The following is a 23,302-nucleotide window of genomic DNA, read 5'->3' as shown; positions in this document are numbered from 1 at the left end:
CGAATTTCTCCCAATCCCTTTTATTCACCAACACTGTCTTGCAGTCAGAATACACACCCACCTTGGTCCCTTTATCTTTTTCACCACCTATGCTCGCCCAAACACTACTCTCAACATACACGACCTTTCCTTAGTCTTCAACTACACCAACACGCCAACATACCTACTAGCTGATATGAATGCCAAACACACCGCCTTTCATCACACCAGTAACAACCAACTTGGTCACCAATTACTCAACTTCACAAACCACAAACACCTAGTTCACCTCGGTCCAGACTTCAACACCTTCAATCACACTGGCCAAGGCAAACCCGACATCATTCTGGCAAACCGAGCCAGCTCTCTCTTTCAACACTACATATCACCTGGCCCTATTACAGGCTCTGATCACATTCCCGTCATCTTACACATCTCCTCCAACCCTATCCTCATCCCGGCCACACCTTCCTTCTCCTACAAGAGCGCTTACTGGGATGCCTTCAAACAACACATAGATACTACTAACCTCACCTATGACTGCAACAACAAACCTATCTCTGACATTGACACTCAACTTGCTCTCATCCAAGACACCATTACACAAGCAGCCAACACCGCAATACCAAAGAAAACCCACACCACTCGTTATTCCTTCAAACCCTCAATCAGAACAAGAAGACTAATTATCTGTTACCATAACTGCTTTCTCTACAACACACACAGATTTAATCAAGTCCGATTAGATCTCACTTACCTCAGAAACAACATTCTACACAGTCTAGACCAAGACCACAACAATCACTGGTCACAGCTCATACTACAAGCGGACAAACAGTGTATCAAAAACACCAAAGCCTTCTGGAACTTTATCAAAAAAATCAGAGGCACCACTCCCACCAACAAATTCAAACACATCACCCACAACAACACACACATCTCAGACCCGCAGGCTGCTACTAACATCTTCAAACACATCTGGGAGAACATCTTCCACCCTCACCCACCTCACCCTAACGCAATTCAACATATTCAGAACATAGAACGCTGGAACACTACACACACACACACACACACACACACACACACACACACACACACACACACACACACACACACACACACACACACACACACACACACACACACACACACACGAAACAACACCAGACAGCCACATCCATCTGGACTCTTACCTCCTCCCAAGAACTTGACACTCCTTTCACAAACACTGACGTTAAAACTCTTCTCAGACACCTTCCTCCCAAGGCCCCTGGTGCCTCTGGCCTAAACCATATTATCCTGAAACACCTTCCTGACTCATATCATCACTGCCTCCACGAACCTCCTCAATGCCTCCCTTGCCTCTGGATACTTCCCTTCCCTCTTCAAAGCTGCTACTGCTATCCTCCTTCCTAACCCAATAAAGACCACTCTGACCCTAGAAACTATCACCCTATCAGCCTCCTCGAAACTTTAGGAAAACTCTTTGAAAAACTCGTCAATCATCGCCTTCGCAGATACCTGGAACACAATTCTCTACTTTCTGATGGCCAGTTTGTCTTCAGAACAAACAGATCCACACAGGATGCCATTAACATCATTCTCAACTACATCCACATCAACACAAAACAAAGAAACAGGACAGCCCTGGTTGCAAAAGACGGTGAAAAAGCCTTTGACACTGTCTGGCACGAAGGGCTCAAGTACAAACTCTGCACTAACTTCAACCTGCCTCTCAATACTCGTAAACTCTTCTGCAACTTCCTAGACGGCCGTACCATGAGAATCAAATTCCAAGGCTGTTACTCTGACTACTACACACTAAATGCCGGAGTACCCCAGGGATTTGTCCTCTCCCCTACCCTCTACATTTTATACACTAACGACATTCCAACACCTGTACACCACAACTCCATCACACTAGCCTATGCAGACGACATTACACAACTTATCACTCATGCCAATATAGATACACTCACACATAAAACATAAAATGAGGTCGACAGGATAGCCATCTGGGAACAAAAATGGAGGATCAAAACCAATGCAGCTAAATCCAGCATTACATATTTTAACTACAGGAAACGTGATCCTCCATTACCTGTCGAGCTCAGAACAGCTGACACCCGCACTTACATCCCCATCACACAATCTGTCACTGTCCTTGGCGTTAATCTTGACTACCTTCTTCGTTTACATGGACACATTCACTCAAGGCATGCAATAGCTAGTAAGGCCCTTGCAGGCCTCTACAAACTGAAACATGCCTCTCAACGCACCAAACTACACCTCTACAAATCCCTAATACGTCCTCTGATAACTTACTCTCCTCTAGCCCTCTCTCTTGCAGCAAAAACAAACTTAAACTGCAGCGTGTCCAGAACAAGGCGCTGCGCTGGGTGCTTGATGTCAGATGGGAGGACTTCGCCACAAGCGAGTCTCTCCATGCCCAATTAGACATCCCTGTGCTGAATCTGTACTGGAAGACGCTCAGTGACAGACAGATAGACAAACTTGAGACACGACATGACTACTGGACCTCTCTCCTTGACGAAGACATTCGCAGACCCACAAACCAACACAACCTTTTCTACTCCTTGCATGATCCTCCTCCTAACCCTATTTACAAATAACCTTGGATTCGCTGACAGGTACCTTCTATGATAGGTACCATTCTCTGACCCATATTCGCCTTAGCTTTTGGGTTAAGACATGGCCCAGTTCTACACTCCTCTCTAGCGCTAAACGTCGCATGTCCCTTCCTCCCCGCTCACCCCATCGGAGTCCCAACAGAAGAGCCTGAATTTCTCTTCTCAATATCTGTCCCACGATCGCCTTCGCTGCTGGGTTAAGCCCTGGCTCTATTTCTATGACCAAGAACACTCCTCTCCAGCACTATTCTTCGTCTGTCCCGTCTTTCCCTCTCATCCCATTTGGGATCTTACCTGAACTTTCGTTCGTTCGTTACTTCAACTCCATATTGTTTCAGACTACGGAACAATGCTCTTCTCCAGACTGAGGGACTGACCACCTCAAAACTTTAAGGGTGATGGACTGATTACATCGTCTTCAAGTCTCTTCTGCTTCTATCAACTTTTCTGTACTCGACTGAAGAAGCCTACTGTGTAGGCGAAACGTTTCGAAATAAAGATACCTAACTGTTGCATATGTCTTACCTAACAACCTGTCGGTATTTTATACCATTTTAATGTTCATTATTAGACCTAATATCTCTCTGGGGAATGTATATACTCTGGGCATGGTGTACATTATTAAGAAAAAAAATCTAATCTTACTTCCAGCAAACCTCTCACGTAAGGAGTGGGAGCAAATTGGGAATGACCTCTGAGTTAATAATATAATTTAAACGAGATGATGTGATCTACTGTATCAAAAACTTTTGCAGATCGAAAAAGAGACCCATTGGCAGTTAGTTATTTTCTAGAGATGAATAGATCGAGCAGCTTGAGAAAGTTTGTATAAAATTTACACAAAAATTACGCAAGTTTTGGGTGATTACACTTGTGTTACACAGTAACACTGGTGTAAATTACCTAGGATAAAAAAGTTACTTATTTTCATTAGGGTTCTCGTAATATTTGAATATGATCATTCTAACTATTAGATACAGCAAAAATCTGTCATGATTAAAACAGTATAAAGTTTTTATATTCGACGACACAAGATTGGACTAAGTGGTCGAGGCACCAGTCGCGCAAAAAAATATACGAGTCTAACATGACTCACGATATCGTAATGACACGATCGCAAACAAACCATACCACGGGTGGAGTTTGAACCCGCGATCAGTCTCAAAACTCCAGACCATCGCGATAGCCACTGGGCCAGCTAGCTTCAATAAGATTAATCTAACTTGGTATATTTATACACCATAGGCACCACTGTGACCACAAATGCAAGTTTTTACAGACGAATCTCCCGCTAGGGTTCGTCACGGCCATGCTAGCGGGAGATTCGTCTGTAAAAACTTGCATTTGTGGTCACAGTGGTGCCTATGCTAACCTTCCTATGGTGGATAAATATACCAAGTTGGATGAATCTTATTGAAGCCAGCTGGGCCAGTGGCTATCGCGACAGTCTGAAGTTTTGAGACTCTCTGACCGCGAGTTCAGACTCCACCCGTGGTATGCTTTAGATATACGAGTCTCTGCAATAAAGGTAAATTTGCAGAATTAAATAATAAGCCGCATTACTTAAATTTACTGGGTTATTCTACTTTAAAATACCTAATATCCTCTTTGTGCTCATTATGTCTGTGTTCCTCGATCCCTTTGTAAAAAAAATAAAAAAAAATTTGTCCTATATTCTCCACACCTATTTAATGTCATGTTATGTATCTAACGCGGTTCCTCCTCTGAATTGGTTTTCTTTTGCAACTTTTTCAAAGAAAACGCTTTTTTCAGGTTCATCATTAAGTCTAACTGTGTTATTATTCCCCGAATATACATCCTACACATAGCTTCATTGCATTTGTTTTATTACAAATTAATATGTGGATTTTAGTTTATTTTAATAAACGCACACTATATACCCAGTAACTACTTTAGGTAGAGTTCCCCTTTACCTCAAAAACAGTTTGAATTCTACGTAGTATGGATTCAAAAAGTTGCTTGAAATATTTCTTAGAGATTTTCGTCCATGTTGACATGATAGTATCACACAGTTACTGCAGATTTATCGGCTGCACATTCATGCTCCGAATCTCCCGTTCCAGCACATCCCAAAGCTTTTCCCCAAATTCTGACCCAATCTGCTTGTCGCAGTAGAAATCGCAATACATTAGACCAGGCGACGTTTTTCTAATCTTCAACCTTCTGCTGCTGTAGCCAGAGGCGTCGCTCGAGTTGGTGTCACCCAGGGCGGAATCATTGGTGTCACCCCCATGAAATCCAAGGGCGGGGGGATGGGGGTAGTAAACTCCAGTTACATCACTGCTGCATGACCAGTGACTAATGTTTAGCACTGAGAACGTTTAAAGACTATAAACCGAACTTTATTAATGATGAAATAAATAATCGTAGTAATGAGGAAATATAAACTCAAATACCACTAAGTATAGCCAAATGATCCTACATTTATTCATCTTCAACAATGAAAAAAAAATGAAAAATGAAGAAAAACACTAGTTCCGATTTAACCTTGAGTACAGGTAACATCTCAAAGAATCTAATATTTCATTTCCTTGCCTTCAATCTTGCAAAATTATCTATCACATCATCAAAATCAATGATTTTCCCTATACAGGCCTGTTTGTACTTGTAATCCTATAATAGGCTATATAGAAACGAAGAATTTTTCTCTTAGGTTGCTGCAGCATAGTTTTGGTCATTAGTGTCACCTTCTTTAGAGGCTCGATGGTGTCACCCCATAAATGGTGTCACCCGGGGCGGCCCCCCCCCGCCCCCCCTTGCGACGCCTCTGGCTGTAGCCCATTAAATTCAAAGTTCAACGTGTTGCACGGTCAGAGATGGCCTTCTGCATATCACTGTTATTTTGGTGCCCACTGGAGTGGAACCCCGTGTGGTCTTCTACTCCTATGGCTCATCCACTTCAAAGTTCAACGTGTTCATTAAGAATGCTGTGAAAAAAAGACACTTGTGTATAGTTCAGGACATTAAAAACTATTTTTTGCCAGCAGGAACTTCTTCAATCCTAAGATTAGGACAAAGATTAGGACTGAAGAAGCCACTCGTGACAAAACGTTTTCTTTAATAAATGTCCTGAACTATACATAAGTGTCTTTCCACATCTTGTAAACATCGCCATACAATTTCTCATTCAGAACGCTCTTCTGCACACCATAGTTCTAATGCCTGGTTATTTAAGTCATTTTTCACCTTTCTGTCAGCTTAAACCAGTCTGACCCCTCTCATTATCAAGGCACTTTTACGCACACTACTGCCGCTCACTGGATGTTTCATGTTTTTCGAGGCCATTCTCTGTAAACTCTGGAGACTGTTGTGCGTGAAAATCGCAGATCAACAGTTTGAGATACTCGAGCCACCTCGTCTGTCACCAACAATCTTTCTTCCCCATTCTGATGTTCGGTCTGAACTGAGCCTCTTGACCATGTCTGCATGATTTTCGGCACTTAGGTGCTGCCACGTGATTGGATGATTAGATATTTGCATTAACGAGCAGGTGCATATGTGTACCTGATGAAGTGGCCATTGAGTTATGCATAAATTGAATAAATTATTTCTTTTTGGGGGGTGAAGGACCATACTACCTTGGCGAGACACGGCCAGTGTTAAAAAATGTTTGATTACACAGGTTTAAACCAGGATAAGCAGCAGTGAGGTCGCTTGGCACACAACCAGGGTCTGTCAAACCAGGGTACAGGTGGTGCTTGAACCCATGGCGAGTGAGTCGTAAAACCCCAGGCCATTGCGTAAGCCATTGTGTTACTACGATATCGTGATTCAGGGTCTGTCCCCAGGTCAGTGAAACGTTTGGACAAATGCCCTTACACTCCTGTTGCCCCAACACATTTACAGGTAAAACTAGGGACCTGAATAAGAAGAGGGGGAGGAAGATGTTGAATTATTAATCCCCCGAAGTGTTAGAAACCCAGTATAATGCAATAAAGTCAACCATTGGGGCTTATTAGGTATCCCTTAAGGGGACCTTTAAGATGTTGCCTGATTTTTTTTCTTCCAACTTTTCGATTGTATTTCGGTCATAACTCAAGAACGATTCAACCAGTCGGCTTCAGATTCTCGACATTTGTATACGGTAACGAGGACCGTATGCAGTTGCATGTGCCTTAGGACTAAAATTGGTGAACCTATTTCTAACATTACCGAATGGCTGGGATAACTTCCAAGATCCTCAGTGGTGGAGCTTCAAGCGTTTAAACCCTTTATCGGGCAAGTGGCCATAAAATTAGAAATTCGAACTGAGCTCCCTATGGTGGATAGAGTAACTCAATACGAGGCCAATGAGCCTATATAAATGGATTTCTGATGGTTAGTTTTCGAGCAATTGCTAATCTCCGAAGTCCGAAAATTTTCCCACTTGCCCGACAAAGGGAGTAAGATTCTGAATGTTGCAAACTTGCAATTGTTAATAAAACACCCAATAACTATTTTTTAGATTTATTATACAAACAGACAATATCAAAAACATAAATGAAACTTTTATCAAAACAGTTTGTATGTATTAGAAAAATATAAAAATGAAACAAATAGCAACATGGACATATTGCAAAGGGATAAAACTTTCAAGTCCCATATTCCTGAGATTCATGAGGAAGACCAATTATTCTATATTGCTAATTGATGGTATGGTAGTTGCTGAAGCAATTTCTATTACTCTTTATGCACAGATTTACTTTGCATACAGAACACTGGAATGAGGATGTGACCAATTTCTTCGAGTGCCTGCAATACTTGCAATCATAATACCTTTCTTTTTCTTCACTAATTTCTGTTTTTTGGCTGGCCTTTCTTCCTCTTCATCATCACTTGACACCTCTGCATCCAGTGGCAAGTATTCATCACCACTATCCAGCAATTCATCTACCTCTGGTTCTGAGTCACTGTCATCCAAAATACAGACATATTTCGACCTGGTGCTGGAGGGCTCCCCATGAAACAATTTCTCATTGATCTGGAAGGACAATAAAAACCTTCTGTATAGATCCAGACCACTACAGAATTCATATATGCAATAGAATTTTTTTTATAAATATTTATTTTACTGAAATTATACTATGTCACTTCTCGGGCAGGTACGAAAATTTTCGTACTTCCTTTGTTGCACTTTTTTCAACTGCATACTACACTCACATTATGCTTCACACTGACTTTATTTATATATCAAAATATGCCTAAACTATTCATGTACGCACTAAACACAACAATCAGTACTTACCGACATTGTAGAAGGTAAAATCCAAGAGTATACGTATTAGTGGCACTGGATGGAAAAAACCCACTCTGGGCGACGCCAAGCCACGAGTGTTTGTTTTGATCTCTCAACCAATGGGAAGGCAGCAAACGCCATCATCACTTAGCTGAAGTGACTCAGGGAAGGCTTGTGATTGGTTAGAATTAAAGAACGGGAATCCAGATGCACAGCGCGTGTAGGATGGCACGCGTAAAGGTGCACGTGTTTATTTCGGACCTGCCCGACAAAGTGATAATTATTAACCCTTCTTATTCCATAACGACGGAGAGTAAAATGCAAGTGTTACGTTATTGCATTATTTTGTCTTGATGCTGGTGAAGGGCTCTTGATGTTGGTGAAGGGCTCTTGATGCTGATGAGGGGCACTTGATGCTGGTGAAGGGCTCTTGATGCTGGTGAGGGACACTTGATGCTGGAGAGGGGTGCTTGATGCTGACAAGGGGTTCTTGATGCTGGTGAGAGGCACTTGATGCTGGTAAGGGGTTCTTGATGCTGGTGAGGGGCACTTGATGCTGGTGAGGGCTTCTTGATGCTGATGAGGGGCACTTGATGCTGGTGAGGGGTTCTTGATGCTGGTGAGGGGCACTTGATGCTGGTGAGGGCTTCTTGATGCTGATGAGGGGCACTTGATGCTGGTGAGGGGCATTTGATGCTGGTGAGGGGTTCTTGATGCTGGTGAGGGGCATTTGATGCTGGTGAGGGGTTCTTGATGCTGGCGAGGGACATTTGATGCTGGTGAGGGGTTCTTGATGCTGGTGAGGGGCACTTGATGCTGGTGAGGGGCACTTGATGCTGGTGAGGGGCATTTGATGCTGGTGAGGGGTTCTTGATGCTGGCGAGGGGTTCTTGATGCTGGTGAGTGGTTCTTGATGCTGTCGAGGGGTTCTTGATGCTGGTGAGGGGGCTCTTAATGCTGGTGAAATATTCTTGATGCTGGTGAGGGGTTCTTGATGCTGGTGAGGGGGCTCTTAATGCTGGTGAAATATTGATGCTGGTGAGGGGTTCTTGATGCTGGTGAGGGGTTCTTGATGCGAGAAACTGGGCTTATCCTCACCTTGGGTGAATCAAATCCGAATGCCTGACAGTGCTCAAGAGCTGTATGACCCCTGCTGGTTTAGCACTTCACTGTAATTAAAATACAACACTTGTGAACGGCATCAGTCTTTAATAACTACCTGTGTCTTATGAAACTGCTGAAATTTTCCTTGTGTTTATGCTGCCTCAGTGAACATTGTTGGATCCTGTCCAGTACCTGGAGAGAGAGAGAGTCTTCTGATCACAAGTAAGTCACTCTTTGACGTTATTGACATCTCTTACGTTAAATTAGTGGTTTATTCTAGGTTAAATTATTCGGTTATTATAGGTCACATTATTGGCTTATCCTATGTTAAATTATTGGCTTATCCTAGGTTAAATTATTGGTTTATTCTAGGTTATTGGTTTATCCCCTCAAGGAAGGTTCCTTGATGTTGGTGAGGGGCTCTTGATTTAGGGAATTGGATCTGAGCTCCAGTTCCCCGAATTAAGCCTGAATGCCTTCCACATCCCCCCCCCCAGGCGCTGTATAATCCTCCGGGTTTAGCGCTTCCCCCTTGATTATAATAATAATAATATTGGTTTATCCTAGGTTAAATTATTGGCTTATCCTATGTTAAATTATTGGGTTATCCTGGGTTAAATTATTGGGTTATCCTGGGTTAAATTATTGGGTTATCCTGGGTTAAATTATTGGGTTATCCTGGGTTAAATTATTGGGTTATCCCGGGTTAAATTATTGGGTTATCCTGGGTTAAATTATTGGGTTATCCTTGGTTAAATTATTGGGTTATCCTACCTTAAATTATTGGGTTATCCTGGCTAAATTATTGAGTTATCCTGGGTTAAATTATTGGGTTATCCTAGCTTAAATTACTGGGTTATCCTAGCTTAAATTATTGGGTTATCCTGGGTTAAATTATTGTGTTATCTTAGGTTAAATTATTGGTTTATTCTAGGTTAAATTGTTGGGTTATCCTAGGTTAAATTATTGGGTTATCCTAGGTTAAATTGTTGAATTATCCTAGGTTAAATTACTGGGTTATCCTAGGTTAAATTACTGGGCTATCCTAGGTTAAATTACCGGGTTATCCTAGGTTAAATTACCGGGTTATCCTAGGTTAAATTACCGGGTTATCCTAGGTTAAATTATTGGGTTATTCTAGCTTAAATTATTGGGTTATCCTAGCTTAAATTATTTGGTTATCATAGCCTAAATTATTGGGTTATCCTAGCTTAAATTATTGGGTTATCGTTGGTTAAATTATTGGGTTATCCTAGGTAAAATTATTGGGTTATCCTAGGTTAAATTATTGGGTTATCCTGGGTTAAATTATTGGGTTATCCTGGGTTAAATTATTGGGTTATCCTAGGTTAAATTATTGGGTTATCCTAGGTTAAATTACTGGGTTATTTTAGGTTAAATAACTGGGTTATCCTAGGTTAAATTACTGGGTAATCCTAGCTTAAATTATTGGGTTATCCTCGGTTAAATTATTGGGTTATCCTGGGTTAAATTATTGGGTTATCCTAGGTTAAATTATTGGGTTATACTAGGTTAAATTATTGGGTTATCCTAGGTTAAATTATTGATTTAGGTTAAATTATTGGGTTATCATAGGTTAAATTACTTGGTTATCCTAGGTTAAATTATTGGGTTATCCTAGGTTAAATTATTGGGTTATCATAGGTTAAATTATTGATTTATTCTAGGTTAAATTACTGGGTTATCCTAGGCTAAATTATTGGGTTATCATAGGTTAAATTATTGGGTTATCCTAGGTTAAATTGTTGGGTTATCCTAGGTTAAATTGTTGGGTTATCCTACGTTAAATTATTGGGTTATCCTAGGTTAAATTATTGGGTTATCCTAGGTTAAATTATTGGGTTATCCTCGGTTAAATTATTGGGTTATCCTAGGTTAAATTATTGGGTTATCCTAGGTTAAATTATTGGGTTATCCTAGGTTAAATTATTGGGTTATCCTAGGTTAAATTATTGGGTTATCCTAGGTTAAATTATTGGATTATCCTAGGTTAAATTATTGATTTATTCTAGGTTAAATTATTGGATTATCCTAGGTTAAATTATTGATTTATTCTAGGTTAAATTATTGGGTTATCCTGGGTTAAATTGATTTATTCTAGGTTAAATTATTGGATTATCCTAGGTTAAATTATTGATTTATTCTAGGTTAAATTATTGGGTTATCGTAGGTTAAAGCTACGTAATGTTAACTTAATAAATCTTACTAAATTACTGTACGTGCATATTTAATAGAAGCTTCAGTCGTCACGTGAGGTCACAGACCCTGAGCTGCTTTGGGGATTAGCGTGGACGGTTACAAAGCATGGCTTGCTTCTGCAGTGTTTTAAAAACTGAGGTTGGAGAGTTGAAGGAGGAGGTCTTGCTTCTCCAGGAGGAGATTAGGAGGCTGAAGGTCCACCTCAATGGGTCTGGGAGAGAGTGTGAGGTGGCTGGAGTTGTGGGGAATGAGACTTCTAGCAGTGAGGTGCAGTCTCTCTCTCGCTGTAAGGAGGCTGTAGTTGGGGAGGTAGCAACGGCTACCAGCAGTGAGGTGCAGCCCAGCACCTGCTACAAGTGGCGAGTTGTTCACAGTAATGGGAGGCGCATCAGAATAAGGAAAGTTAAGAGTGAAGATCTGAAGGTAGGAAATCGCTTCTCTGTTCTCCAGGATGAATGTACTTCAGTGGCCAGTGAAGGTAAGGGTACTACTGCCCCTGCTAATGAAGGTAAGCGCATTCTTGTGGTTGGTGACTCTCAGGTAAGATATATTGACCGTGCTTTTTGTAATAGGAATAAGAAGATGAGAGATAGTGTGCTTCCCTGGAGCTGGTGTTGGGGACATTGTCAACAGGCTGGATAATATCATGTCAGGTAATGGGAACAAGCCCATTATCTGTCTCAGTGCTGGTGGAAATGATATTGGGAAGGGTAGGAGAGAAGAGCTGCTAGATAAGTACAGGTCAGCTATAGATTTCATTAAGTCTAAGGGAGGGATCCCAATCATATGTAGCATCTTGCCTAGAAGGGGAGTAGGAAATGAATGGTTGTCTAGGGCAATTGGTGTAAATTGCTGGCTAGACAGATACTGCAAGGAACTTGCAATCCCATTCATTGACAACTGGAACAACTTTTATGGCAAACATGATATGTATGCAAGGGATGGGGTACATCTCTCTGGGGCTGGGGTGGTAGCACTTGCAAACTCAATTGAGAAGGCCATTGGTGAAATGCCTATGATTTTAAACTGATAGAAGATAGAGGTATGGGTGTGTGTGGGAAACAAGCAGGTTGCAACACTAGGGTTGGAATCAGTAAATGTATAAAAGGCATTCAGCATGAAGTTATAAATAAAGACAATAGATCAGGTCAGCAAACAAAGGGGGACAGCAGAGGACAGCAAGGGACTAGCTCCCTTAAGGTTTACTATACTAATAGCAGGAGTGTAAGAAATAAGATAGATGAGCTAAGATTAATTGCAAGTGCAGGAAACAGATATTATTGCTATAACAGAGACCTGGCTCAATCTGAAAGATAGAGAGATGCCCTCTGAATGTCACATACAAGGCTATAAATTATTCCACACTGACAGGGTAAAAGGAAAGGTGGTGGAGTAGCGATGTATGTCAGAGACAATTTAAATTATTGTGTTAGACAAGATATAAAAGTAGAAGCGTCAGCCACTGAATCTGTTTGGTTACAGCTTCTCGAGGGCCGAGAAAAACTAATTTTGGGTGTGATTTACAGGGCCCCAAATCTTGAAAGGGAGTGCAGTAAACTTCTATGGGACGAAATTCGTAAGGCATCTACATACGAAAATGTTGTGCTAATGGGAGATTTCAACTATAGACAGATTGACTGGAGCAATTTGACAGGAAATTTAGAGTCAGGTGACTTTCTTGATACGATCCAGGATTGTTTTTTAAAACAGTTTGTGACAGAGCCAACTAGAGGAAATAACCTCCTTGACTTGGTTCTTGCCAGTAGGGAAACACTAATTAATAATCTTGAGGTTAATGATGAGCTTGGGGAAAGTGATCACAAATCACTCAGTTTTAATATATCATGGAATTCCCCTAATAATGGCAATCAAGTCTCCGTCCCTGACTTTCGCTTGGCTGATTTCATAGGACTGAAAAATTACTTAGGTGGGCTGAACTGGAATGACCTGACTAAGGGTCAGGTAGGTGGTGATGGTTGCCGATATGATGCTTTCCAGGGCATAGTTCTAGCTGCTCAGTCAAATTATGTTCCAAATAGGGAAATCAGATCAAACAAAAATGATCCTAAATGGATGAACAATAGATTAAAATATCTGATTGGTCAAAAGAGAGGCATATATAGGCAAATCAAAAGAGGAGAGGGGCAATTAAGAAATCGATATATTCAGTTAAAGAGAGAAATAAAAAAGGGAATTAGAAAAGCAAAAAGAGATTATGAGGTTAAAGTTGCAAGAGAATCGAAGACTAACCCAAAAGGATTCTTTCAGGTATACAGAAGTAAGATCAGGGACAAGATAGGCCCACTCAAAAGTTCCTCGGGTCAGCTCACTGACAGTGATAAGGAAATGTGTAGAATTTTTAACACATACTTCCTCTCAGTTTTTACACATGAGGATACCAGCGATATTCCAGTAATGATAAATTATGTAGAACAGGACGATAATAAACTGTGCACGATTAGGGTCACAAGTGACATGGTCCTTAGGCAAATAGATAAATTAAAACCTAACAAGTCCCCAGGCCCTGATGAACTGTATGCAAGGGTTCTAAAGGAATGTAAAGAGGAGCTTAGCACACCTTTGGCTAATCTTTTCAACATATCACTACAAACTGGCATGGTGCCAGATAAGTGGAAAATGGCAAATGTGATACCTATTTTCAAAACAGGTGACAGGTCCTTAGCTTCGAACTATAGACCAATAAGCCTAACCTCCATAGTGGGAAAATTTATGGAATCAATAATTGCCGAGGCAGTTCGTAGCCACCTTGAAAAGCATAAATTAATCAACGAATCTCAGCATGGTTTTACAAAGGGGCGTTCCTGCCTTACGAATTTATTAACTTTTTTCACTAAGGTATTTGAGGAGGTAGATCATGGTAATGAATATGATATTGTGTATATGGACTTCAGTAAGGCTTTTGACAGGGTCCCACATCAGAGACTATTGAGGAAAATTAAGGCACATGGAATAGGAGGAGAAATTTTTTCCTGGATAGAGGCATGGTTGACAAATAGGCAGCAGAGAGTTTGCATAAATGGGGAGAAATCAGAGTGGGGAAGCGTCACGAGCGGTGTTCCACAGGGGTCAGTGTTGGGCCCCCTGCTGTTCACAATCTACATAAACGACATAGATGAGGGCATAAAGAGCGACATCGGCAAGTTTGCCGATGACACCAAAATAGGCCGTCGAATTCATTCTGACGAGGACATTCGAGCACTCCAGGAAGATTTGAATAGACTGATGCAGTGGTCGGAGAAGTGGCAGATGCAGTTTAATATAGACAAATGCAAAGTTCTAAATGTTGGACAGGACAATAACCATGCCACATATAAACTAAATAATGTAGATCTTAATATTACGGATTGCGAAAAAGATTTAGGAGTTCTGGTTAGCAGTAATCTGAAACCAAGACAACAGTGCATAAGTGTTCGCAATAAAGCTAATAGAATCCTTGGCTTCATATCAAGAAGCATAAATAATAGGAGTCCTCAGGTTGTTCTTCAACTCTATACATCCTTGGTTAGGCCTCATTTAGATTATGCTGCACAGTTTTGGTCACCGTATTACAGAATGGATATAAATTCTCTGGAAAATGTACAAAGGAGGATGACAAAGTTGATCCCATGTATCAGAAACCTTCCCTATGAGGATAGACTAAGGGCCCTGAATCTTTATTTTCTGCACTCTCTAGAAAGACGTAGAATTAGGGGGGATATGATTGAGGTGTATAAATGGAAGACAGGAATAAATAAAGGGGATGTAAATAGTGTGCTGAAAATATCTAGCCTAGACAGGACTCGCAGCAATGGTTTTAAGTTGGAAAAATTCAGATTCAGGAAGGATATAGGAAAGTACTGGTTTGGTAATAGAGTTGTGGATGAGTGGAACAAACTCCCAAGTACAGTTATAGAGGCCAGAACGTTGTGTAGCTTTAAAAATAGGTTGGATAAATACATGAGTGGATGTAGGTGGGTGTGAGTTGGACCTGATAGCTTGTGCTACCAGGTCGGTTGCCGTGCTCCTCCCTTAAGTCAATGTGACCTGACCTGACTCGGTTGGGTGCATTGGCTTAAGCCGGTGGGAGACTTGGACCTGCCTCGCATGGGCCAGTAGGCCTGCTGCAGTGTTCCTTCGTTCTTATGTTCTTATGTGTGTTGTAGTGTGTGGTGGACTAACATGATGGGTGTGTGCTGCAGGTGTGTTGTAGTGTGTGGTGGACTAACATGATTGGTGTGTGTTGCAGGTGTGTTGTAGTGTGTGGTGGACTAACATGATGGGTGTGTGTTGCGGGTGTGTTGTAGTGTGTGGTGGACTAACATGATGGGTGCGTTGCAGGTGTGTTGTAGTGTGTGGTGGACTAACATGATGGGTGTGTTGCAGGTGTGTTGTAGTGTGTGATGGACTAACATGATGGGTGTGTGTTGCAGGTGTGTTGTAGTGTGTGGTGGACTAACATGATAGGTGTGTTGCAGGTGTGTTGTAGTTTGTGGTGGACTAACATGATTGGTGTGTGTTGCAGGTGTGTTGTAGTGTGTGGTGGACTAACATGATTGGTGTGTGTTGTAGTGTGTGGTGGACTAACATGATTGGTGTGTGTTGTAGTGTGTGGTGGACTAACATGATTGGTGTGTGTTGCAGGTGTGTTGTAGTGTGTGGTGGACTAACATGATTGGTGTGTGTTGCAGGTGTGTTGTAGTGTGTGGTGGACTAACATTATGGGTGTGTGTTGCAGGTGTGCTGTAGTGTGTGGTGGACTAACATGATGGGTGTGTTGCAGGTGTGTTGTAGTGTGTGGTGGACTAACATGATTGGTGTGTGTTGCAGGTGTGTTGTAGTGTGTGGTGGACTAACATGATGGGTGTTTGTTGCAGGTGTGTTTTAGTGTGTGGTGGACTAACATGATTGGTGTGTGTTGTAGTGTGTGGTGGACTAACATGACTGGTGTGTGTTGTAGTGTGTGGTGGACTAACATGATTGGTGTGTGTTGTAGTGTGTGGTGGACTAACATGATGGGTGTGTGTTGTAGTGTGTGGTGGACTAACATGATGGTTGTGTGTTGCAGGTGTGTTGTAGTGTGTGGTGGACTAATATGATGGGTGTGTGTTGTAGTGTGTGGTGGACTAACATGATGGTTGTGTGTTGCAGGTGTGTTGTAGTGTGTGGTGGACTAATATGATGGGTGTGTGTTGCAGGTGTGTTGTAGTGTGTGGTGGACTAATATGATGGGTGTGTGTTGCAGGTGTGTTGTAGTGTGTGGTGGACTAACATGATTGGTGTGTGTTGCAGGTGTGTTGTAGTGTGTGGTGGACTAACATGATGGGTGTGTTGCAGGTGTGTTGTAGTGTGTGGTGGACTAACATGATGGGTTTGTGTTGCAGGTGTGTTGTAGTGTGTGGTGGACTAACATGATTGGTGTGTGTTGTAGTGTGTGGTGGACTAACATGATGGGTGTGTTGTAGTGTGTGGTGGACTAACATGATGGGTGTGTTGTAGTGTGTGGTGGACTAACATGATGGGTGTGTTGTAGTGTGTGGTGGACTAACATGATTGGTGTGTGTTGTAGTGTGTGGTGGACTAACATGATTGGTGTGTGTTGTAGTGTGTGTGGTGTACTAACATGATTGGTGTGTGTTGTAGTGTGTGGTGGACTAACATGATTGGTGTGTGTTGTAGTGTGTGGTGGACTAACATGATGGGGGTGTGTTGTAGTGTGAGGTGGACTAACATGATGGGTGTGTGTTGTAGTGTGTGGTGGACTAACATGATTGGTGTGTGTGTTGCAGGTGTGTTGTAGTGTGTGGTGGACTAACATGATGGGTGTGTGTTGTAGTGTGTGGTGGACTAACATGATGGGTGTGTGTTGTAGTGTGTGTGGTGTACTAACATGATTGGTGTGTGAGTGTTGCAGGTGTGTTGTAGAGTGTGGTAGACTAATATGACGAGCAGCGTGGGGCGAGTGTGTTGTGGAGTGGGCGTGGTCATATGATGGGTGGCGTGGGGCGGGGGTGTTGTGGAATGGGCGTGGTCATATGATGAATGGTGTGGGGCGGGTGTGTTGTGGAGTGGACGTGTTGTGGAGTGGGCGTGGTCACATGGTGTGCGTGGGGTGGGTACGTGTGACTGGTATGAGAGTATTTGAAGACTGTGGGTAGTATGGGTGGATTATCATATTAAAGGAAACCGCTAAACCTGTAGGGGTCATACAGCACCTGAGGAAATGAAAAGCAATAAGTTTATATCAGGGGAACAGCATCAAGGAACCTCCCTGGGGGGGAGGGGTGATCGGGCGTGTGTGGGCGGTGAGCGGGCGTGTGTGGGCGGTGAGCGTGTATGTGTAGTGTGGTGGCCTGGGCGTCCCACCACCACTATGGCCGCAGCTTTGAACCTTAACCATGTAGGGTGAAGCTAGCTACAAGCTCCACCAGTGTGTTCGTCTCCTTCCACTCTGCTCTAACACATTATATTAGCATATCATGGATACCTTACGTAACTCAACCTTAATATTTATAGTTATTTAGACCAGATATTAAAACTGGGTCACCTTTAGAGAGCTTACTCATGATAAAACATTTCATTTCAAGAGAGCGAAAAGTTTAAAAGTGGTTACAAAATTCAGAGAAACATTGGGCAGACTTGGTTCTGGCTACGTGACTCACAGTGGAGTACCTGTGGCCGACGACTGCCTTGAGGCCACCCTTGTTGCCAACTAACACATCCAGCCTTCCCACTCTATTTACCTATAGTTTTTATCATTGTTTGCAGATGCTGCCTTGCCCCAGGGGACAACTCAACTGTGTAAAAAAAAATAGAAAACTCTGTTTTTTGTAAAATCTTTCCTTCGTGTTATTAACCGTCGCTGTTTATAAATTACACTATTATTAATTAATGTATTTTACCCCTAATAAGACAAAAGTACTGTTACTTCATGGAAATGTAATAGCGGCGAGATGTTAGTTCAGTAGGTTTAAATGGAACAGGGATGATTTGTGTTGATATTCTGGGGAAGATAAAAAAAAAAGGAGCTTCAGCTATCACCCTGAGGTATACCGCTCCCCTGGGGATGGTGTATGTCCATCTCTACACTGATTCTGTGATTAACATTTGTAGGTCTTATTCTAACAGTTCAAAATAGAGATCAGGGAAGACACAATATAGTTCACATTTTTTTATGAAATAACTACCATATACCTTTTGTATAAATTAGACACGTGCAGGTATCCAGGTAAGCACTGTAATCAGCTTTTGGGTGAAAAAGAGAGAAGTGCCTTCAGTCGTAGAAATAAAGCCAGGGTTAAGCCCTGCAGTGGAGCGTTCGATGGCGAAAGGTAGAAGCATATTGGTTGGGTACAACTGGTAGGTACAGAAATTCAGGAATTCAGTTTACTGTCTTATTTGGAACGACCCATTCTTAAAAATTTTAAACACTTGTGTTGATAGTTGTCGAAGTCTTCGATGAATTATTTCATAAAATCTCGGACTTGTCGTAGTGTGAAGTTTTATGTGGCAACGGAGATGTACTTGACAGTTCTATTGCAGAGTCGAGAGTGGAGTTCCTTGGTGAACATTTAGTATTGTTCGAGGGTGTTGTGAAGAAACGTAGGCTTTTCCAGGCGAAACTGGGGATGTGGTCTTCGACTTCAGTTTCTACTATAGAGGTTCATATCTTCATCTTCAGGCAGTGTTGTGGTTATGGAAGCGACAGCAAGCACAGCAGGTGAAGTGGATTGGGTTTCTTGGGAGGCTGCAGGTGGTAGGTCTGGAGTGGCTTGGGCGGCAATGCTTTGAGGATCTGTTCGAACGTTAATGCTACTTGTATTGGACATTGCAGGATCAGAAAACGAAGTGAAGCTAGGCAATCCCTTGAGGCAAAAGATTTCGTTGATGGTAGAGTTGAAAGTCCCAGGGAAAGCAGCGCTTTTCATGTGAGCATAGATCATACAGTATATAATCTTGATGGCAACGTCGTCTTGGACTGTTGGCATAGTATTGATTGCAGAGGCCGGTTCTTGAGTTACTCGGAGAATCTTTTGAGTATCATTCTGAAGTAGAGTGATGGCAGTATAGGTAGGTGTCTTTCTGGAGCAAAGTTTCTTTTGTTCCTCAAGTTTTTATTTATGATTTCTTTTCTGAGTAGACATCTGGCTGCAAGAGCACTGTGATAGTAGCTGAGGTGCAGCCAATATGTCTCCTTCGTTGCCACAGTTAGAACAATATTTTTTCTCCCTCAGTTGGACAGACCCCTAACAATGTGTGTATAAGAGTAGCGGTTCTAGCACTGGGTATTGTAGGTGTAGCACTCTGGTTCTATGTTGTTGAGGCTGATGTAGTAATAGAAGATACGGAGACCGCCAATAAGTGCTTGATATAGGCCATGGAAATCTCAATGAGAGCTGATCTTGAGCATTGAGGAAGCTGCTGGAATTTGGGTAACTATCAAGAGTAGGCCAGTCGTTTTGGTCTTCAATTAATTTTATTTTCAATTCGGCTGTTGATTGGCTGGTGATGTCGCTATCTAACCCCTTAAAACTGATTTTTGGCCTCGGAGCTGGAGAAAGAATGTACAATGTTACAGTCCATAAGGAAGTTCATTGCCGGAGTAGTGATCTTGTCTGCCTCATCGACACTGAAACAGTCGACAGTGAAAGCATCCTTAGCTATGAAGAGGTGGACAGTTTCACCTGCAGAATGATTGTCAGGAGGATGGCCAAGGTCGTTGATGAATCAGAGATTGCCTCACGAAGTGTGTGTTAGTGATGGTGGACTGATGATGGTGTTGGTGGTAGTGATGATGGTAGTGATGGTGTTGGTGACAGTGGTGGTGGTTGGGGGGGGGGACAATGAGAGGAAATTACAAACATAGTCTGTGATTTAGATGTGATTACTTGATGACAGTTTAACTTCTTAGAACTTCATGAGATGATTTTTCTCGGTCAAGTGAGGTGTGGAGCTTGCCGCAAAGGGCGTGCCCAAATTGCTTGAATGACCAGGCAGTCACCTCAGAGGGCTAGTCTGAGACTAGACCGCAGCACCTATGGAGACAAAGACAAAAGACGCAAGTGAAACTATTGTTGGGACAACGTTTCTGTGTGTGGAACTTCATGGATGAAACATGTCAGACGCTGCACATGTCTCTCTTTCATATATTTGTATTGTATACCTATTTACTTCTGTGCGTATAGGAGCAGCAGGCGTAAGGAAACTTGCTTGTAAGTATGTCTCATCGCTGGAATCAAACCCGGGTCCTTTCATTTGAGAGCGGATGGTTGTACAAGTGAGTGAGGGTTGGTGAGGCAGACGGACCCAGTACCTGCCACACAAACAAGGTGGGTTCGCACGTCATGCCTGGGGCACCTCACTACCTGTGTTTAACTTACTGACTCAAATAATAGCAAACAGTCTCTCTTGGTGGTATGATAACCTGATTTGTTCATAGTAGCGAATACACTTTCACTCCTTCATTATTCTCCGGCGTAACTAGATAAAAAAATCAGTGCGTATATTCACTAATACGCCCGTGACTCGCATTATTTAATCCATAAAAAAGGGACAGACTGGGAAGGTTTAAAGCCTTGAGAGGAAGGAGTGAGAGTGTCGTCTTCCATTTAACTTCTCTGTTCGCCTTTGCACCAACCATTTACCTTTATAAGGCTGTAATTTAATACTCGTCTCGATATGTTGCCGAAGGGCATCAATGACGTATTGTGCATCAATTGTAGCGTAGAAGTGGTCAGTGTAGGAGATGCAACACTATGGTAATGACTATTGAACATTTTCTTGTATTCCTACAAGGGTACAACCGTTACTCACATATTAGACGACGTTCGTTTAATGGCAACATTAAAGGGACAAAGGGAACATACTTCTGTGCTGTTAACTTGTAATAGTATAACAATGCGTTCAAGACATACGAATATTAAAGGTCTCCATGGATAATGTGGCAATGATCTTCAGGACTCGCCATGTCGCCAGTATTTATAACTGCATTCATAACATTTAAGTTTACTGGCCCTAAATCACTTACTTATATTTATGAATTCCTATCTAGTATTTTATTCATAGATTAATAATTATAACACATGTAACTAATCTGGATAATGGCTAGTTTATTTTCGTTTGATAGAGTAGTGATTGTATGTAGGAGTGTGTGGCAGTGAGGGTGTGTGTGTGTATGAGTGTGTGGAGCCCCAGTGTTGTGCTGACCATGTGAGCTGGGTTATGTGTGTGCTCTCGCCGCCGGGATATGTGAGGCAATTTCTGGATATTTAGTTAATAAATGAGAATATTTTACCAGTGGCCGTATGTTTACTTTGTGAGGAAGACGAAGAGATAAGAAAAGCAGCCATCATGAGCATTGACGCACAAGGATTAAGGTAAGCCAGGAGAAAGTTTACTATACATGACTTTACATTCGGTCTAAATTAAAGTAAATATTTTCTTGGATATCTGTAATTTAGCTTATATTTAAAAGGAATTTATTTTACCAAACTCACTGATAAAAGTTAAGACGATGTTTGTGTGAAATACTTGGAATAATGTGGGTTAAGATCCCTGGGGAACACCAGTGCTAGAGACACTACTTCCTTCATGGCCTCATAACACAACACTACGAATTTTAACACTTAAGTCACTATTTTACCTGAGTTTAGAAGACCTTGGAGGCCTCCAAATTTGTACGTGAGACAACCATCTTTACCTTTCTTGTAAGAGTGAGTCTTAAGATTGTTGAGCAGTGACGAGGCAGTTCTGGCTCCAGTCTCAGTACCTGGGCTCAGTACTGCCCAGTACCTGCTGACTCAGGAGTACCCAGTACCTGGCTCACTGCTACCTTGTACCTGGCTTGCTGCTACCTTGTACTTGGCTCTCCCCACTTCCTCACCCTTTCTCTCTCCCCTCCTTTTTCATCCCTCATACGCTTCCCTCTCTTCCCCCTCCTCTCTTCTCCCTCATCCACTTCTCTCCCCTGTCATCCACTTCTCTCCCCTGTCATCCACCTCTCTTTCCCCTCCTCCACCTCTCTTTCCCTTCCTCCTCTCTTTTCCTTCCTCCACCTTTCTTCCCCCTCCATATCCGGTTTCTCCCCTTCATCTCCCTCTCTTCCCCTCCATCCATCTCTTCACCCTACTCCCCTCCGTCATCCAATTATTCTCCTTCCTCTCCTCCGTCGTCTCACCCTCTCTACACATCTAGTTTCGCCCTCATTACATCTCTACCCCAACCTCCGTGCATCTCTTCCCCCTCCCCGGTGCGTTTCTTCCCCCTCTCCGGTGCGTTTCTTCCCCCTCTCCGGTGCGTTTCTTCCCCCTCCCCGGTGTGCATCTCTTCCCCCCTCCCCGGTGCATCTCTTCCCCCCTTCCCGGTGTTCCCCGGTGCATTCCCCCTCCCCGGTGCATCTCTTCCCCCCTCCCCGGTGCATCTCTTCCCCCCTCCCCGGTGCATCTCTTCTCCCCTCCCCGATGCGTGTCTTCTCCCCTCCATACATCCCTTCCCCTTTCCCCTATTCATCTTTTCTCCTTCAAGGTACATAGACAGGTACACGAGTGGGTGAGAGTCAGACCTGCCTAGCATGGGTCGGTAGACCAGCCAGTAGGCCTGCTGCAGTGCTCTTTTTTTTCTTTTCCTCTCTCTCTTCCGTCTTCCTCCACCCATTTTATAAGTCTTCCATCTACACTCTGCTCCAGGCTCAGACTCGTCTAATTCCATGATCTTCAAAAATGGTAAGAAACCACTATGTGGGATCTTTAGCATTTTATAGAAAAGGATCCTGGACACTTCTGTCATGTTGACAACCTTGGAGAAAAAGTATTTGAGGTAGTCAGTCCCTCAGTCTGGAGAAGAGTTCAGCTCCATGGAGCTGAAGAAACCTCCAGGTAACCTCCAGGTACTGTGTAGGCGAAATGTTTCAATAATAAAGATCCCAAATTATTGCACGTGTCTTAATCATCAACTTGTCATCCCACAGTCACTGATATTATCGCACCTGACGAAGGTGGCAGTAAAGCAACTGTGAAGAAGTATAGACCAAGAGCGCTAGGTTCAGCAGTATCAAAATTTTTGAACTCGTCCAAGGAAGTAAGATTGTCAGTCACATAGAATCACAATTACATAC

The 23,302-nt window shown here is 42.5% G+C and overlaps 1 protein-coding gene across 3 annotated transcripts in view; it reads left to right on the top strand.

The window, feature by feature from the left end:
* The window catches only part of LOC128688865 (uncharacterized), a 368,838-nt gene that overhangs the window by 38,635 nt on the left and 306,901 nt on the right, over positions 1–23,302 (top strand). Inside the window, exon 1 of one of the 3 annotated variants that reach the window (XM_053776878.2) lies at positions 21,375–21,566. The exons of the other annotated variants lie outside the window; for them this stretch is intronic. Coding sequence (XP_053632853.2) covers positions 21,541–21,566 — 26 coding nt within the window. The 5' untranslated portion in view covers positions 21,375–21,540. Of the gene's footprint in view, positions 1–21,374; positions 21,567–23,302 lie in introns of those variants that run through there. 3 annotated transcript variants of the gene reach the window in all.

The sequence above is a fragment of the Cherax quadricarinatus genome, chromosome 16 (assembly GCF_038502225.1).
Source record: "Cherax quadricarinatus isolate ZL_2023a chromosome 16, ASM3850222v1, whole genome shotgun sequence".
Classification (NCBI taxonomy): domain Eukaryota; kingdom Metazoa; phylum Arthropoda; class Malacostraca; order Decapoda; family Parastacidae; genus Cherax; species Cherax quadricarinatus.
The sequence above is the reverse complement of the archived record's forward strand: the minus strand, read 5'-3'. Positions and strand labels throughout refer to the sequence as shown.